At 48.4% G+C, this 16,880-nt stretch overlaps 5 protein-coding genes across 5 annotated transcripts; 4 read left to right on the forward strand and 1 right to left on the reverse strand.

Moving 5' to 3' along the window:
- Positions 1–266: 266 nt before the first annotated feature.
- Positions 267–2,449, forward strand: CNBI3700 (hypothetical protein; the record flags this gene model as incomplete). Its single annotated transcript, XM_768224.1, has 8 exons — positions 267–577; positions 634–756; positions 851–1,043; positions 1,100–1,169; positions 1,225–1,568; positions 1,624–1,828; positions 1,901–2,017; positions 2,073–2,449. The coding sequence occupies 8 exons, from the start codon at positions 267–269 to the stop codon at positions 2,447–2,449; spliced, it is 1,740 nt and encodes a 579-aa protein (XP_773317.1).
- A 2,176-nt stretch (positions 2,450–4,625) lies between these two features.
- On the forward strand, positions 4,626–5,756 carry CNBI3710 (hypothetical protein; the record flags this gene model as incomplete). Its single annotated transcript, XM_768225.1, has 2 exons — positions 4,626–5,370; positions 5,422–5,756. 2 exons carry the CDS (start codon positions 4,626–4,628, stop codon positions 5,754–5,756), a joined length of 1,080 nt encoding a protein of 359 aa, XP_773318.1.
- A 3,321-nt stretch (positions 5,757–9,077) lies between these two features.
- Positions 9,078–11,306, forward strand: CNBI3720 (hypothetical protein; the record flags this gene model as incomplete). The annotated part of the gene is made up of 9 exons (XM_768226.1): positions 9,078–9,212; positions 9,273–9,341; positions 9,398–9,615; positions 9,669–9,833; positions 9,888–9,973; positions 10,023–10,507; positions 10,567–10,603; positions 10,657–10,989; positions 11,062–11,306. 9 exons carry the CDS (start codon positions 9,078–9,080, stop codon positions 11,304–11,306), a joined length of 1,773 nt encoding a protein of 590 aa, XP_773319.1.
- A 634-nt stretch (positions 11,307–11,940) lies between these two features.
- On the forward strand, positions 11,941–13,533 carry CNBI3730 (hypothetical protein; the record flags this gene model as incomplete). Its single annotated transcript, XM_768227.1, has 7 exons — positions 11,941–12,097; positions 12,205–12,380; positions 12,447–12,610; positions 12,669–12,814; positions 12,875–13,067; positions 13,157–13,184; positions 13,258–13,533. 7 exons carry the CDS (start codon positions 11,941–11,943, stop codon positions 13,531–13,533), a joined length of 1,140 nt encoding a protein of 379 aa, XP_773320.1.
- Positions 13,534–14,409: 876 nt separating this feature from the next.
- Positions 14,410–16,446, reverse strand: CNBI3740 (hypothetical protein; the record flags this gene model as incomplete). Its single annotated transcript, XM_768228.1, has 3 exons — positions 14,410–14,705; positions 14,759–15,818; positions 15,874–16,446. 3 exons carry the CDS (start codon positions 16,444–16,446, stop codon positions 14,410–14,412), a joined length of 1,929 nt encoding a protein of 642 aa, XP_773321.1.
- Positions 16,447–16,880: the final 434 nt, after the last annotated feature.

Raw genomic sequence — 16,880 nt, forward strand, 5'->3', positions numbered from 1 at the left:
TCAGGATTGTACGTGGGGCTCCCCCGGGGCGACACTGGGGCCCTAGGTTACGTACTTCCATTGTAACCTTCCCTGTAACCCTCCGAGATAACAGATCAGAAATACTATTTAGCAAGACGGGCCAACAGACTCTTTTCTTTTGTCAAATCCAATCAAACGAAATCACTTCTTCGTCAGATCCAGCTCAATACGCGCTACTACCCTCCAGGTTTTTCTGAAGCTGAATATCCCAACGGGGAAATACTACCCACATCCATTACTGTACAATGGTCAAGACTCACGCCCCCGACCGAGAGCATATCCCGCCACTCTCAAACTTCGACATCGACCTTCACCCTGATACTGTCGGATACGTTCAGGACTCGCAGGCCTTGGCGGACGCCATTGGATCCAATGGCCTCAAAGATGTATTCGCCAGTCCCATCGTCTTCATGGCTGCCTTCTCAGCATGCATGGGCGGTCTGCTATTCGGCTTCGACCAAGGTATTCTCTCCATCGTCTTGACTATCCCGCAATTCCTAAAGGTCTTCCCCGAGACTGATATCAGCGTCACTTCTTCTGCTGGTCTTAACAAAGGGTAGGCGCACTGGGTTTGAATTAATGACGTCGATCGCTGATGATGGTCTCAAACAGCGTCATGACTGCCCTGCTTGAGCTTGGTGCTTTTCTCGGCGCTATGCAAGCTGGTTTCATTTCCGACAAAATCTCGCGAAAACGTACAATCATGGTTGGTGCTTGCTGGTTCGTTGTTGGAAGGTAAGTTTTTCTTTTTCCTTTTTCTTTCTTTTTTATTCTTGAGAAGGCAAGACAATTGTAGCGCTTTTCTGAAACTAACGACTGCTGTTTCTAGCGCTCTGCAAGCGGGATCCAAGTCATTTGCAATGTTAGTCATTGGCCGTTTCATCGGTGGTATTGGAGTCGGCGTTCTATCCTCCACCGCACCAACCTACATTTCAGAGATTGCCCCGCCCAACGTGAGAGGTGCTTTCCTCGCCCTAGAAGGCTCCAGCATTGTGATCGGTATTGTCATCATGTTCTACATTGTGAGCCATAACATCCTAAAGGTCATCATGTTTATCTAATTGGTTGTTCGCTATAGACTTACGCCACCCGCCACATCTTGGACAGCTGGAGTTTCCGTTTGCCTTTCACCGTCCAGGTTGTTCCTTGTGAGTAGCAGATATATTGATATCGTGCTGGGTTCTGACGCTTCTTATCAAATAGGTATCGCTCTTGGGATTGGTTTGTGGCTGTTACCCTACTCCCCCCGTTGGCTGGCTACAGTTGGGCGCGATCAAGATGCCCTCGATTCGCTCGTCCGTCTCCGTCAACTTCCTTCCACGGATCCTCGTCTTCAGGCAGAGTGGATCACTATCCGCGCCGAGGCTATTCAGCAACGGGAAGTCGTCATCAACGCTCACCCCCATCTGCAAGGAGAAAGCGGCTTCGTTCAAGACTTTAAGCTTGAGATGCACGCTTGGATCGACATGTTCAAGCCCAACATCATCGCCAGGACCATGATCGGTGTCATGCTCATGGTATTCCAGCAGCTCCAAGGCATCAACGCCGTGAGTCTCCTTGCATATAGAGCTGTTGAACTGATTTGCTGACCTCGTTCAAAAGCTCATCTACTACTCGCCCACGTTATTCGAGCAACTGGGTTTGGACTACGAAATGCAGCTTACAATGAGCGGCGTGATCAACGTCTCGCAATGCGTCGCTACCATCGTGGCCTTCTTCCTGCTTGACAGGATTGGCAGAAAGCCCCCTCTCTTGATCGGCTCGGTCGTCAACGCCATCTGTCATTTCACTGTAGCTGGTTTGATCGGTTGGTTTATTTATTTATTTCGGTGTTGTTTTCACCTCTGCGCTTTTCACTGATATGTTGCGTGATCGACAGCCAAATACTCCGATAACTGGGCGGCTCACCAGAGCGCCGCTTGGGCTGGTGTTGGCCTTTTGATAACCTTTATGTTCTTCTTCGGTATTGGTTGGTCTCCCGTCCCCTGGGCATTGCGTAAGTCTTATTCCTTTTCTTTGTTTCTGAAGACACGATTGATCCTTTTGTACAGCTGCTGAGATCCACTCGTCGAGCCGACGTGCGAAGGGTGTGGCCATCACCACCTGCTCCAACTGGTTCTTTAACTTTATCGTCGGCCTCATCACCCCTCCAATGCTCCAGAGCATCCGTTACGGAACGTTCATTTTCTTCGGCGCTTTTGCAGTCATGTCAGGTATCTGGGCTTGGTTCTTGTGCCCTGAGACCAAGGGCTTGACTCTCGAGGCCGTGGACCAGCTCTTCCACAACCACGCGGCCCAGGAGGAGCTCAGGCAGAAGCACGACATTATCAGTCGTATGATCGGCATGGAGCTCACCACCACTCCCCAACCGGAGCTGGTGGACGACGAAAAGAAGATCTACACGGTCCAGCATTTGGAGTCAGTTTAGAGTAATCAACTAATGAGTTGAGCAGCATAGGGTAAAGTGATTGTATGAGAAGAAGATAGCGGAGAAGTGACCCGCCCTTGAAAGTCACTTTCCGGCCGTTGTCGATTTGTTTTGTTGAAATACTGAAATTGGAAATGTATACAATAGCTTTTCGAGGGTTTATAGTAGGCAATTATCATTGGATGAGATATGAATATTGTATATCCAAGAAGAATTGACTGTGGGAGCCTGAAATGAAGCCCTCGTGGATTGGTGAGGCGCCTTGGGCGCCACTGAACGGAAGGACGGTGGAAAGCTTGAAACGGCAATGTAAACAAAGGAGGAAAGGGGGGCGCCGAGCAGAGTAAAAACGGTCCAGGTAAGTAGAACTGTTTATTGACTCGGCAGAATATAGGAGAGATGTCATACATATCAAATACCGACTTAACCGCAATAAAGCCCACTTTTCATCATTCTAACCATCTTCGGCTTTGCATCCCTGCCCGAGCACCGTCCTTCTCAGTTAGAGTGAGTACACAAAGTCCGGGTTTTTCAAGTCCGTCAGATCCTGCAAGCATCTCTCATAATCAGCTACTGGAGGATAAAGTTCACCGAAGGAAGACAGCTGCACCCACCTCAAAAGCATGCAGATTTTCGTAGACTCCTCCCCTTCAGCAGCGCGACGCGCCTCCTTCGCTGCGAGCGTCTTCTCGTTGCGCCGCCAGAGGAGGGTGCGCGAGAGCAGAGCGGTAATTATGAAGCAGCCGTCTGTAGCGGGTAGCAGGTTTAGCTATGAGAAAGGGAAAAAAAAGGAAGACGGGACTTACACAAAGCGATTTGGATATGCAGACTGTGCGGCAGGAAGGGGTGGAGAGCTGTTGATAAGTTACAAGCAATGATTAGCGACGCTACAGTAAATGATAGTCGTAAAACTCACCATCAGTACAAGATCAGGGAAAGAACGCAATCGCCGATCGACCGGTATCTCATCCCGCAAGCAATGCTGAGCTTCAAAACTCATCCACAGTTTCCCTCAGGGCGTTCTAAAGTCGGATGCAGTCCGGAGGGTCACACGGACATCTTGGAGGGTATTGCGTGACACATATCTGCTAGGTTAGCCTGATAAGCGAGCGATAAGAAAGTGGTGTTCAGCGGATGGATGAGAGCGGTGAAAGCCGTGAGAGATTGGGAACGAGAAGTGCCGGGCGGAGCATATAAACAGCATATTAACGCGGCCGACTTACTTTACTTCCGCGATTCGCCACCCAACGACTCTCTTCAACGAACCTTTCTTTTGCCTCCTTGCGTCAAACCTCTCCGCCCTTTATCCGCTTGCTCTCGTGCTCTGTCAGGAATACCCTCTCTATTTGACCTTGACTCACCGCCCAGCCACCAATATGCCTCGTGAGCCGCAAGCCACCGAACGTCCACCACCCTCTGCTCCCGAACATCGTGCTCAGCGTATCGGGGACCTGCTTGAACGGGAGTATATGCCGACGAGCGCTGGGTGGAAGAAACAGTCTTACGAGGACCTTTTCGATGCCCTGTGCTATGATGCAACCAGAGAGGACGGATATAGAACACGGATGCTCCGTTTGTTCTCCATCGAATATTGTTGGGCAAGCGAATCTGGCTTTCCTTATGCCGAGATCACCCTTAAGTCGGAGGACATGGGCTATTTGAAGAGCCACGATATGTGAACGCCATTTTCGGACACGGACACAAGTAAGATAATGAATCAGTTGATGCCCTCCAAGGCGAGAACAGACAACGGTAGGTCCAGAATCTTTTGAAACCGGTCTTCTCTGACATACCTTTTATAGCAACCGAGGAAAGCGAGTAGTCTTATGTTCTTCCAGAATTTTGCGTCATCGTTTTTGCGCTGACTTGATTATCCTATCATCTAAAGTCCCCTTTCATAGTCGACCAAGTTCGCTTACGGCCGGTATCCGAATTCCCGATATTGCGATAGTTTTCTCTTATAAACATCCGAAAGCCGGAGCGGAGGGTTCGGAATCCAAATCAACAGAAAAAGAAGCAGAAGAAAAAAAATAAATCGCAATCCATTTGGCTTGCTGCCGAATTCAAGATCTACCGACGTCGCAGCAATGGTCTTTCCTCCAATCCATCCACAGCTAACAATCTCAGTAAAGTTTGCCTAGGGCAATGTCTCATGTATTTGGATGCGGGGTATCAGATGTTCCACTTGCTCCGGGCTTTAGCAGTCTGTGGTACCAGATTTGCCAGAGTCTGGACACTTTCTGATCATCCTGAAGGTAGGACCTTCGCAGTTGAAACCAGTCGTCCTCTTGGCAATAGCGGCCCTATGGTTGCTGCCGACTTTTTTAGCCAAGTCAATCTCGACCTCTTTCCGCACAATCTCATCATTCCATCACCTTCCATGGACAGTTTTGCCGTCGACTACCGGAAATGTGAACTTCTCGAGCGCACTTTATCTCGTGTTTGCGACAGTATCCTTTCGCATACTATCGAATCAGCTCTCCAACCCCGCTATGAGGGCACTTTTGACCATGGCACAGAGGCTGATCCTTCTGCCTTCACAACCCAATTACTTCGCGATGTTGAAGAGTTTGCTTGCCAAGCTCGTCCCACACTCAAGAAGAGGAGAACGGGGAAAGAGGAAGTAGCCCAAGGCAGAACATTTCAACGTAGGGATAGATTCGGTGATGGTTCAAACCAAGGCAGAGACGGTGATAATGGAAAAGGTCCAAGGAGTGGTGGTGGAAAGCAGGCGAGACGGGGTGGCTCTGGCCAAAATAGCCAAACTAAGGGCCGAGTTCAAGGTGGCTCTGGCCAAAGTGGTCCAAACGAGGACCAAGTTGGTACAAAAGACAATGGTGGGTGGGAAGATGGTGTGGGAGAGAACGAGAGGAGTTTGGATCCATTGCTCAAGGTCGTCGAGAAGGAGGATCAGAAACAATGTGAGTATATTACATCTACTTGTGGCTTAAATGTTAACTTTCATTCTGTAGATTTCGCCAAGTGGCAAAGCCAACTGCCTTCATCGCCTTCCTCTTACTATCCCTTGCCATCCGATGATGACCTGAACAAAGACAAGGAGGCTATATTTATCGATTATACCAATACTATAGGCCGTTTCAACTTATACTATCAGGTCTCATTTATCACCAGGGCTGTAGAGATGCTCAAGATGGAGATTATCCCTATATCAACTGCAAGGATGGACAACCTTTATTCTGGACGGATTACCTCCCAGCATGTCCTCGCGGATCCTGGCTGGGACGCTGCCATCAGCGAACCGTTTTCCTCAAGGGCTCTGCAGACCCTACACTGTATACCAGCCTAGTTGCCGTACATTCTCCTTGCCAAGCGTACTGCTCCAGTCGTACAACGTTTCGACACCATCTACGCTCTCTCTTGCGATTCTATTCTTATGCCCGGTTCTAATGCTTTCCATCAGGCGATCCGTTTTTCAGTGACTGTGCTTGAAATGTGTTTTTGGATTTGAGAACGACTTTTCCTCTGAGTAACAGTGTTCCGTAAGTTGCCGGCGACCCTCGCTCCTTTTCGTACTTTCTATTGTGACTAATTCCTCTCCAAATAGATTACCGTGCCCCCTTTACCATGACTAGCTTCCAGCTCTCCTCTTGTTATCTGCCAACCATAAGCTGCTCAGCTTCAATACGTGCTCAAAAGTTCTCGCATCTGCCATTCTTTCGACTTTTCCCTCATCATCTTGCATCACAAATCGGCTATTGTCCACCTTCCTTTTCATATTACCTTGACCTCATAATGTTCGCCCATCGTCGTATTTACTACTCGTACAAATAATCCGGTAAGGATTTATTTGCGTTTCATTCTAGTAAGGAGGATGGGTGAATCAGTTTTGGGTGGAGACCGAATGAAAGAAACGAGCTTTATTCCAGTCGCCATCATTAAACAAGCAAGTGCAAGAGTGCTCTGTTAATGAGTTTTGCTAATGTACATATAGGACGGCTTTGGGCCGATGACCTATTGAAAGACGTACATCGACAATTCTAGTCTCATTGCGTCAGTCGAAAGGAGCGCAAGATGAAAAGATGAAATTTAGCGAGAAGGGCTGCAAGATTGCAGCTGCGGTAGGGATGAATAGGGCAGGTGGGCATAGGGCCGAATTGAAGCTGGGTAAATAATAGTATATTACACTGCTGACAAATCAAAGCAGATACAATTCCCGAACACCATTCCCTTCCACTCCACTGTCCTTCCATTCCCATCCATAATTGATTCTGTTGTTGTCCTACTCTCTATCCGCTCGCCATTCGCCCGTTTCCGAGCTGATCTCTTCCCCTTCCATCCCCATCTAGCGACTTTCTCTCCTATTCTCGGAGTCTGTCTTGTGGCCTGCATTCGATAAAAATACTCTTGGCTCCAAGAACCCATCATCGAGCATCGAGAGGTAGGTGTTGGTGTGCAGGGTATACACTGTGGACGGAGGGGAATTTGCAGGTAGTCCATACTTATCCTCCTAGCAAGATAAAACGCTCACATATACGCAGTCTCTTCTATCGTGAATCTGATAGTTTATCTCTTCACTGGTTGCAATAATGCTAACGACTGTATAGGTTCACCGCTGTTCGTTCTCCACCTTCCACACTCCCTTGCCTATTCTCTCATCATCCTCACTACCATCTTTACTTTCGCCTACTTACTTCACCGACTCATTTGTTCGACTTTCAATGGCGGCGCAAACGTTAGATATATGATGTTATAGAAGCACAGCGCAGTATAAGCATAATGGGTGGCATGATACCGAGTAGAAGGGCATGTGCGAGCTGGCTATGATAAAGGTAAGTCTGTTCCTTAGCGCTCTCTTTTGTAACCTATGCATTGCGTCCTGCTGCCACCTCTGCTCAGCGAGATGGGAGAATGTTGTGAGACTGTTACTCTTCTCGTTGGCATGACGCTATCTGTCACATTGCATCTATGAGTCCACGTTCAAGAGAAGTAGAGAAAGGACATAGACCTACCATACCTGACCAACTATCGAGGCTCAGTAAGTCGGACAATATAAAAGATATCGGCACTTGGGGGAGCTGTGAGGATTCTTGGCCAACTCCGAGTCCACTTGAGAAGCTTGGCGTCTTTATCTTTGAAACCGAGGAGCAGTTTGCTAAACGTGAGTCGCATTGGCCGAGCATTGATCGGCCCTTCTGACAGTACTATTGGGGAAACACTCTACGCCAAGGCTGAAGGCTGCAAGAAGCTCGTCGCCAAGTATGGTATGACCTGTCTCGTCCTCCAGCCTCAACCAGTTTGACGGATGTCCCCAGGGCTCTAAATGTGCTGAGTGGGCCGGGCGAAAGGCTTAAAATTGGTTGCTCTCTGTTCCGAGCTTGGTATCGACCAGCTCCAAGTACGTAATATCTTTCGGTCCGCAAGATATTGCGTGTTTGACCAGTTAGTGTACTTTAGGTTGGATCTAACGATTATGCCGAGGCCAACGCCGCGCCTGAAGAAAAGACTGCCGAGGACATGCGCTGACTCGCTGAGTTCATTGCGAAGCATAATTCTCCTGTGAAGATTGCTTACGAGTCTTGGTGTTTCTCCAAGCGAGTCATCGACTGGAAGCACACCTGGAGAATTGCCCAGCTCGGTGTAAGTCCTGTTTCTCCTCCACTTCATTTAACGCCTAATAAAGGGAGTGGCGGAGGAAAAGTGAGAAGCAACGTAACTTACGTAAGTCGGACGTTTAACCAGTAAGAGCGGAGGCAAAGAACGGAAGTATTATTATTTGCACAGAGTACTGGTACTGTACTCGTGTAGTTATACATCAACCTAATAAAATAGAACACAAAACTGATGTAACCTCATTAACCTCACATACCGCCTCGCCACAGTATCATAATTGCAGGAGTGCCCAAGCCTTAGACCGGACGCCATAGTAAATCAAGTTGTTTCCTCTCTAGACTCTAGAAATTGCCTTTCTTCACCTTCCTGGGGTTCATCTCCACGTAGTTGTCCCATCATACATCCTTCGTCCCATGTGTCAAGTGTCCTCACAGCTCATTAATATCAAATATCAAACAAAGTATTGACATCAACTGGGCGCACCCAGGTTGTCACCAGATCCTCACAGTCAAAGGGGCCCTTCGGGGAACGACGTCACTACCATATCTCGGTCCCTTTTTACCTTCCAGAACAGCCGCAAAACAAGCCGCAAAACAGCCGGACCGAAGACATAGACTTTGAATTGTTCGTCCCCGGGTTCGTGGGCGTCCAAAAGATATGCACCATCTCGGTCCTTTTTTTTATCTTCAGAACAGAGCAAAAACAAGCTGCCAAGCGAGCCGCAAAACAATCCGCAAAGCAGCCGACTGAAGACATAAACTTTTGAACCGTTCGTCCGCCGGGTTCGCGGGGCTCGCAAAAAATATGGGCCATATTGATGGACAACCGTTGCGTCATCAGTGCAATCGACCAGCAACGTCCAAGATTAATTACTGAAGATCGTCTTGTTATCTTCGGCCAGACGGTGTCATCAGGGTAAGATTCTGGTCAAGAATAGTATATAACTCAGGAAGAAAGAAGCACGGAACGTTTCTGCATGCTAAAGAACAACTATTCGCCTCCCAGTTAACAACATTCAACTTTCGATCAATTAACTATTCAACTAGCATAAACGTTTATGAGTGCAACTCACATTGAGGATCGTGATAATAGCTTTCTGGAAAACAAGGCTATTGATCACACTGAGGAAGTTGAAAATGTTAAAGGCTCTCAAGAACCGTCTAATCTCTCTGGCTTTGGTGGTCATTTGATAGTGAGTTTATATTTATATTTTACATGACTGTGTAAAACAGGTGTTAACACCTGTTCCTAGGATGAAAATCTTGTGCGTGTAGAAGGTGAAGATAAAGTAACATGGTATCTTTGCTTTTTAGTTGCTGCCGTATGTGCATCATCCCGTATTTTTAGTATAAAGTGGCATTAATTGATTCCTAATAGTCGGCAATCGCTGGCTTCCTATTCGGCTATGACACTGGTGTCGTTGGTGTCGCATTGCCTTTGGTGGGAACCGACCTCGGTGGCAGCGCACTCAACTCTTCACAGCAAGAAATTATCACTGCAGGTACCACCATCGGGGCTATCTTTGGTTCTGCTATCCTTGGTGGATGGGGTGATCGCCTTGGACGAAAGATGGCAATCTTGATTTCTGACGTCTTGTAAGTTATCTTTTCGACAGTGTTGTACACTCCCACTTACCTTCTTTATAAAGCTTTACCCTCGGTGCCGTGATCATTGCATGCAGTTACTCTGTCCCGCAAATCATTGTCGGTCGAATTGTCCTTGGTGTTGGAGTCGGTGGCGCATCTGTCATTGCTCCTCTTTTCATCGCTGAGACAGCGCCTACCGCTGTGCGTGGTCGATGTATTGGTATCAAGTGAGCTTTATAGGTATTATATATGGGTGGACTTCAGCTGACGCTGGAGCATAGTGCCTTCTTTATTCCCTTCGGTCAGGTGGTCGCCGACGCAATCGGTGCAGGTGTACAGAACCTGCATAATGGGTGGCGATTACTTTGTAAATATGCATCATACACCTATTTACTGGTCCGCTAACGCATCACCAGTTGCTTTGGGCGTTGTCCCTTCCGTTCTTCAACTGCTTCTCTTCCACTATCTTCCTGAGTCACCACGAATCCTTATCCTCAGGGGGGATACCGACGGTGCTCGTACCGTCTTCCAGCATATCTACCCTACTGCTACTCCTGAAATGATCGACTACAAGTTCCGCGTCGCTCAAGAGTACGTCACTGCCACAACCGCGCTTCAGTCTGATACCACTTTCTGGGAAAGAGTGAAGAAAGTATGGAAGACTGGATCTTACCGGCGATCTATCACTTGTGTCAGTGTTATTCAAGCCGCCTGTCAACTCTCTGGTTTCAACACCCTTCTCTATTATGCAGGCACTCTCTTCGGTCTCCTTGGTCTGTCTAATCCAGCCTTGGGTGGTCTTATCCCTGCCAGTACCAACGCCGTTTTTGTATTAATTGGAATGTCTCTTGTTGACAAAGTCGGAAGACGAGGGTTAATGTTATTTGGTGTGCCAATAATGGTATATTTTTTTCATCTACTCTGATGCGTGTTTTCTATGACTAACTCACATCCCTTCAGCTTCTTGGTCTTGTGTGGAACATCGTTGCTTTCTATTGTGAGTGGTACTATTTCGATTGACCTACCATCATCTCTAACCGTCATGCGAAGACATGTGCAAGCCGACAGGCGGATTCCTCGACACTTCTTACTCCTATGACACGACAAACGTCAGTGTTGTTATTGGTGGTATCGTCTTGTTCGTCCTCGGTTACGGTCTCAGCTACAGTCATATCGCTTGGTACCAGGCTGAATATTTGGCCCTCGAAGTACGGTCCATGGGTTGTGGTGTCGCCACCACTGCCAATTGGATTGCCAACCTCGTTGTCTCCGTCTCCTATCTTTCGGAGCTCGAAACTATGACACCCTCTGGTACCTACGGTTTCTATCTCGGTCTCAGTGTGATCGGCTTTGTGTTCGTCGTGTTCTGCTTCCCAGAAGCCAGTAAGTACTCTTAATATGCTAGCTTTTATCTTTTTTGGCCGAATACTGATGGCCTCACCTTCCCATCGATAGAAGAACTGTCCATCGACGAGACGTCCATTTTATTTGAGAACGACTGGGGAGTTAAGCGATCTATTCAGATGCGCAAAGAGCGACGTGAGACTCAAAAACGATTCCATGATGCCGAACTCGCCGAAGCTGCCACAGCTCACATTGAAGCTCGTCAGCAAAAGTCGACTTCGGTCAGTCCTGCCGAGCTCTCCAAATTTATGGCGGGTTTGAAGGGTGGCAAAAGAAAACCTTCTGTCTCGGTTTAAGCCGCAGCTTGAGGACGTCCAGTGTGACAAGTGAACGTGGGGTCTTGATATGTGCTAGTGTTTTGGCTCTCAAAATGTTCCTAACTGAAGTTCTTGTATTTACATATATATGATCTGTATGCGTGTGATAGATATATATTGAATCTTCTTCTATGATATGCATCAGCAGTTTACGTACGAGCAAGTGTGGGGCTTGGATAAAGTGGTCCTATTGCGTATGTTTGAGACAATAATCATGCTTGGGCATCGGTACCATTCGATAGCTATGCAACGTAGGAGTGTGTACATACCAACGTATGGAGTAACATGAGATGTACGTAGACGTTTCCCGTATATGGAGCGGAAGGAACAAAGTGTTGGAAGTGGAGGGTATCCGCCCTACGCACCCCTAAATTCGGCGATAGCCCGGCGTGCCTGTCTTTCTCTTTTGTTCTTCGTACCTTTCTATTCTCTTGTTCTTCGGCATTATTGCCCATATTCCTTATTGTTCTTCGGCACGATGTACGCTCAGAGCTCTTGTACTGCCTAATATATATATCAAGATCCCTACATCATACATCATGCATCATTACTTCTTTTCTTGATCATACGATCGGATTCGCTCTCATTTACAAAGATGGAGACACTGATAACGATGATATGTTACGTAAGGTTTTATAAGAAGGAGCCCTCGGCTGGAGCCGAAAGTCACCGAGGCCAGGAGATGGATATCTTCCCATCAAATTATTTATCATACCACTTCCCGTTGAGAATCTTACTTTCATACGCCCATCTTATTTACACACAGACACGTACAATGGCACCATTCACTCTCAACTTAGGTATCATCTCTACTGGTGGCATCTCCACTACCTTCGCCCACGACCTTGTCGTCGACCCGGCCTGCCATAACATTAAGAATGTCAACCACCCAAGATCGCCGCTGTCGGCTCCTGCTCCGTCTATTCCGCTCAATCGCTCCTTGACAAGCTCAATGAAAGCTGCGAGGGGAAATCATGGGCTTGGGGAGTGAGGAATGGTGTTCCCGGTAGTGCCAAACCGAGGGGCACTTACGAGGAAATATACAACGATCCTGTACGCAATCTGGGATCATCTTAAATGCTATGATAAGGCGTATTGACGTACTGCTCTCACAAGTAGGATGCTACAGCCGTCTACGTAGGCACCCCACATGTCCTCCACCACCGTAACGCAAAAGGCGTTCTGTTGGCTGGTACACACGTCCTCGAGAAGCCTGCTTATTTCGAAGTCGAAGCGTTGGACGAGTTGATCAAGATTGCTAAGGAAAACAAAATCTTTATGGAGTGAGTCATTTGTTTGTCTCCTTCTCCTTTTACTCTCTTCCATCTTTTCCTTTGTAAGCATGTATGCTGATGAGCAACTTCGCAGAACTGTGTGGACTCGATTCCAACCCACCGCCTACGCCGTTGAAGAAGTCATCAAGTCCGGTATTCTCGGTAAACCCAAGCGTTTTTTTGCCGATTTCTCCATGGGCTGGGACATAGGCGGTACGCTTTCTTATCGCTGTCTAACAATCCATAATCATTACTAATTTGATACCATATCAGTTTCGGCCGACACCAGCCAAATGGTCAACCCAGCTCTCGGCGCTGGCTCGCTCCTTGATATGTCTGCCTACCCCTCTGTCTGGGCCATGCTCCTCCTCCACCGCCACCCTCTCAACCCCGATAAAGACCCCAAGGCGTTCGTCACCCATCAAACTGTTTACCCGCGCACTGGAGTGGACATCAACTGGAGGTGGTTGGTGGAATAGAAGGGGCTTATGCCAAGGAATGCCGATGACGGACTCGGATAATGGGGGACAGAAGGATTCGGCGGCGGCTTTGCAGTGTGAGGAAGGGGATTTGGTTATCACCTGTACGTCCCCTCATTCTCCCCCTTTTCCCTCGCGCTAACTTTTCTTTCCCTCGCCCCCTTTCTTCCTATGTAGACCCCCTTTACCAACCGGAGACATTCTACTCCACCCTCGTCCCTCCCGCTTCCCGGTACTATCACCTCTTCCACCACTCATCATCACCCTCTCCACGACGGGAACAATGGGATGTCATACAAAGCAGATGAGGTTGCGAGGTGTATTAGGGATGGGAAGATTGAGAGTGAGAGGATGCCATGGGAGGAGAGCAGGGTGGGGCAGGGGTGGGTTGATAAGGTGAGGAAGGAAGGGCCGAGCGAGACTGCCAAGTTGGTGAGGACTGCTGGACAATAGAGTAGGAAGCGGCAAGTGACAAGTGACGAAGGTCCTTGTGAGATATATCAAAAGCAGAAGGCGAAAACGAATATGCAGACATCAATGTTTACTGCCCCATCATCTAGGCTGTATATATGTTGTGACTTCCAGCTTTCAAATCATTGATTGCTTCGGCTTGATAAATCGATTAACAAAGAATGGCTTGTAACTTGTCTCGGAAACAAGTCTGACTTGTAACTTGAATCCAATCTTTTTTTCTACCTTCTCCTGCGCCTAATCAACATTTACAACAAGGCAGGCAAGACATGAAGTTACAAAAAGAAGATAAACAAAAGAAGGAAGGATAACTACGAAGTAATAATGTGATGGCGCAAAACGAATAACGAGTTACGTCGTATTACCATCTCGACTCCTTGTCGCCGCGTCTTTCTACAGTACGTACGTACAATGTAGCACGCATGGAGGCGATATGTATGACTACTATTCAGCTATGATGTGAGGCCGTATCCATGCGAGACCACAATTCGGAACACGCCTTCTCTGGCTCTTCCCTTTGTCACTGTACACACTCTCCAGAATTCAGTATCCATCGTGGGGAATATGGCAACAGCCAGCGGCTGCTCTCGTGGACTGATCTGCTTGCCATTAAACATCTATAACTGTAATTGTATCTACTCTTAGGATCGTCTTGGACATGTGATTGTATGGCATACAAGTAACATATCTTTACAAGATGATGCCTATTCCAACTCCCAATATATACAACAGAAACCATATATACAACAGAAACCATATATACAACAGAAACCATATATACAACAGAAACCAATATGTACAACAAAAACCGCTATCCCCTCCTCTTTGTCCACCCACTCAACAGCCGAAGCTGTCCCTTCATCCCCGGGCCAACAAGACGCCCATCTGGTCCCGAGTGACCAGCTTCACCCGCACCCCGAGCATCGTTAGGCGGTCCTTAAAGGCCGCCAACGTAAGCTCGCCCGACTCTGGGTCGATATCTTCAAGGTCGATATCGACAGGGTCGGGCTTGTTGACTATTGGGGGGGGATCGTGGCGGAGATCGTCAAGGATAAGACCTGCCTTATTGGAGCCGAAGGACGTGTCAAACGACGAGTCCAACTGTCCAGAGGAGTCACTGTCGACGGAGGAGGGAGCCCTAGAGCATCTGGCACCTACAGTCGATTCGTAAGCGTAGCTTCAACGTGGAAGATTAAAAGGTGCATACGGTCATTGGAGAGGAGGGAGGCCATGATGGACGTCTTCATGTGGAACATTTCCTTAGGAGCGGATAGCCTCTCCAGGCCTCTCCTGAACTCTTGCGGTGCAGTGGACGTTCGACTGTCAAACGCCTCAGCACGACGAGAAGAGGAGCCTCCGCCTGCACCCCTACCGCCAGGACGAGACCCTCCACCAAGACGCGACCCTCCGCCACGTGAGTTATCGCCTCCAGGGCCAGAGTTTCCGCCGTGCGAGCCATCATTATCCTTGCCAGGTGGCTTGTCGTCCCCTGGCTTGTCCTCTTCATCTTTCTCTTCATCATACAAATCCGCCAATGTGCGCTTGTTCCTCTTGGTCGAACGACGACTGTGTCGCCTGCGCCCAACTTCTAATCCTTTCAATCTCATGTCGGTGGCTGAATCAGCGGTCGCATCAACAGGAACATGATGAGCAAAAGGGAGGGGCAGGTCGTTGAGGAAGCGTTGCGTTGGAAGTGCCGCTGCATGAGCGAGGAACAAGAGAATGGTCGCATCGAGGTGATACCTTGCCTCTTTATTCAAAGTGGCGTTGGCACGGTCGCTGATCAGACAATTGGGAGGCGACGACCAAAAGTCTTGCAGCTCTGCGAGTTCCTCGACAGAGTAATCATCTGGCAGATATCCAAAATGTCGTCTGGATTTCTCCAAAAACTCGCTATCTGCCTCTAGGGCAAGTACGGGAATGTCTGGGGTCGAGTCTCGAGAGAGATACACAACCCGATAAAAGTATTCGTTGACTATAGAGAGACCGAAAATACAACCCGAGATGGCGTAGCCTAATATGACATACCACATAGTCTGAAACACGCCTTCCTGGCAGAGGTATCTGAGAGATTTCTCGTCGTTCTGTCTTTTAGCCTCGCCGGTAAGAAAAGTCGCTAGTTTCATCCACTTCAATTCGATGACCGCATAAAGCGTTCGTTTCCAGCCCGATGAGCAGCTGAGATCTTTGACAACACCGATAAGAGAGGCATCAGGAGTAGTGGCACCATCCTTTTTTGATTTGGAGGTGTCTTGCGATTGAGAGGGCTATGTTGAACGCGTAATAAGCATTGTGTCACCTTTTGCACAAGCCATGACTCACGACTCCCAGGACTTTCCCCGTCCGGCGTCTGTACACATCCACCAGATCTAGCTTGGCCCACTCTTTGTCATGTCTGTCGTAGAAGGTCGATTTCAAATTTGATTGATGAAAGAATTTGGTAGCCCTCGTCATGTGGTTGTAGTTCTCTTGGATGAACCGATCAAGATAGCGACGAAAAACACTGTCATCGAACATCTGCTCGTCATCGATCACCCCGTCCCTGTACTCATTGGCCCAGGGTTGGCCCAGATAGTCGCCTTGGCATGTCTCATCGTAGGAGCGGATAGTGAGGTATTCGGAGGCTTCATAAGGTTCGCTGAGGTCGAAGGGGACGAGAGAGAGAGGATATGGTCGGTCTTTGTTTTTGGGGTGGCCGCCGTATGCAATGGGATCGTCACGAGGGGATTTCGGATGTTCAGGGAGTGTCTGATATGATGAAGGGAGCGAGGATAAGGGTGAGTCGGAAGCAGAAGGGGGGGATAATGAAGTCAGGTGCGAGTCTGCAGTAAGTTGAGCTGGTGCCGCAGCTCGTGTCGACGCGCATTCTCGTTCCTGTGTATCGGGCGAGGTCATTGTGGAAGTGGAGGGTGGAGAAAAAGTGAGAGAGTAATAGAGGATTGAATGGACAAAACGATGAGGACTGGGAAGAGAAGGCGGGAAGGAAGATAAGAAGTTGAATTATCGATTGTAGATTGATTCGTTCCGCGCAACGTGTTGGACCGGTGGTGACGAACAGTGAGACGTAATACGTAATCCTCGCAGTCCTCAACATCACCGCCGGCCACCTCGCTCCTCCGTCGGTCCGTCCTCTCTAGTCCTCCCCTTCCAAATAACCATACTTACGTAAGTAATTGTTCACGCACCCATCTCGATTCTCGATGTCTCGACTGGGCCTGCCATGGTGCTTTCTGCTTTCGTGTTTCTCATCTTTATTCTCCATCGGCTCATATCATATATTGGTGCAACAACAGCAAGCGGCCTTAGGGGGTTAGGGGGTTAGGAGGTTA

The sequence above is a fragment of the Cryptococcus neoformans genome, chromosome 9 (assembly GCF_000149385.1).
Source record: "Cryptococcus neoformans var. neoformans B-3501A chromosome 9, whole genome shotgun sequence".
NCBI classification, from domain to species: Eukaryota; Fungi; Basidiomycota; class Tremellomycetes; order Tremellales; family Cryptococcaceae; genus Cryptococcus; species Cryptococcus deneoformans.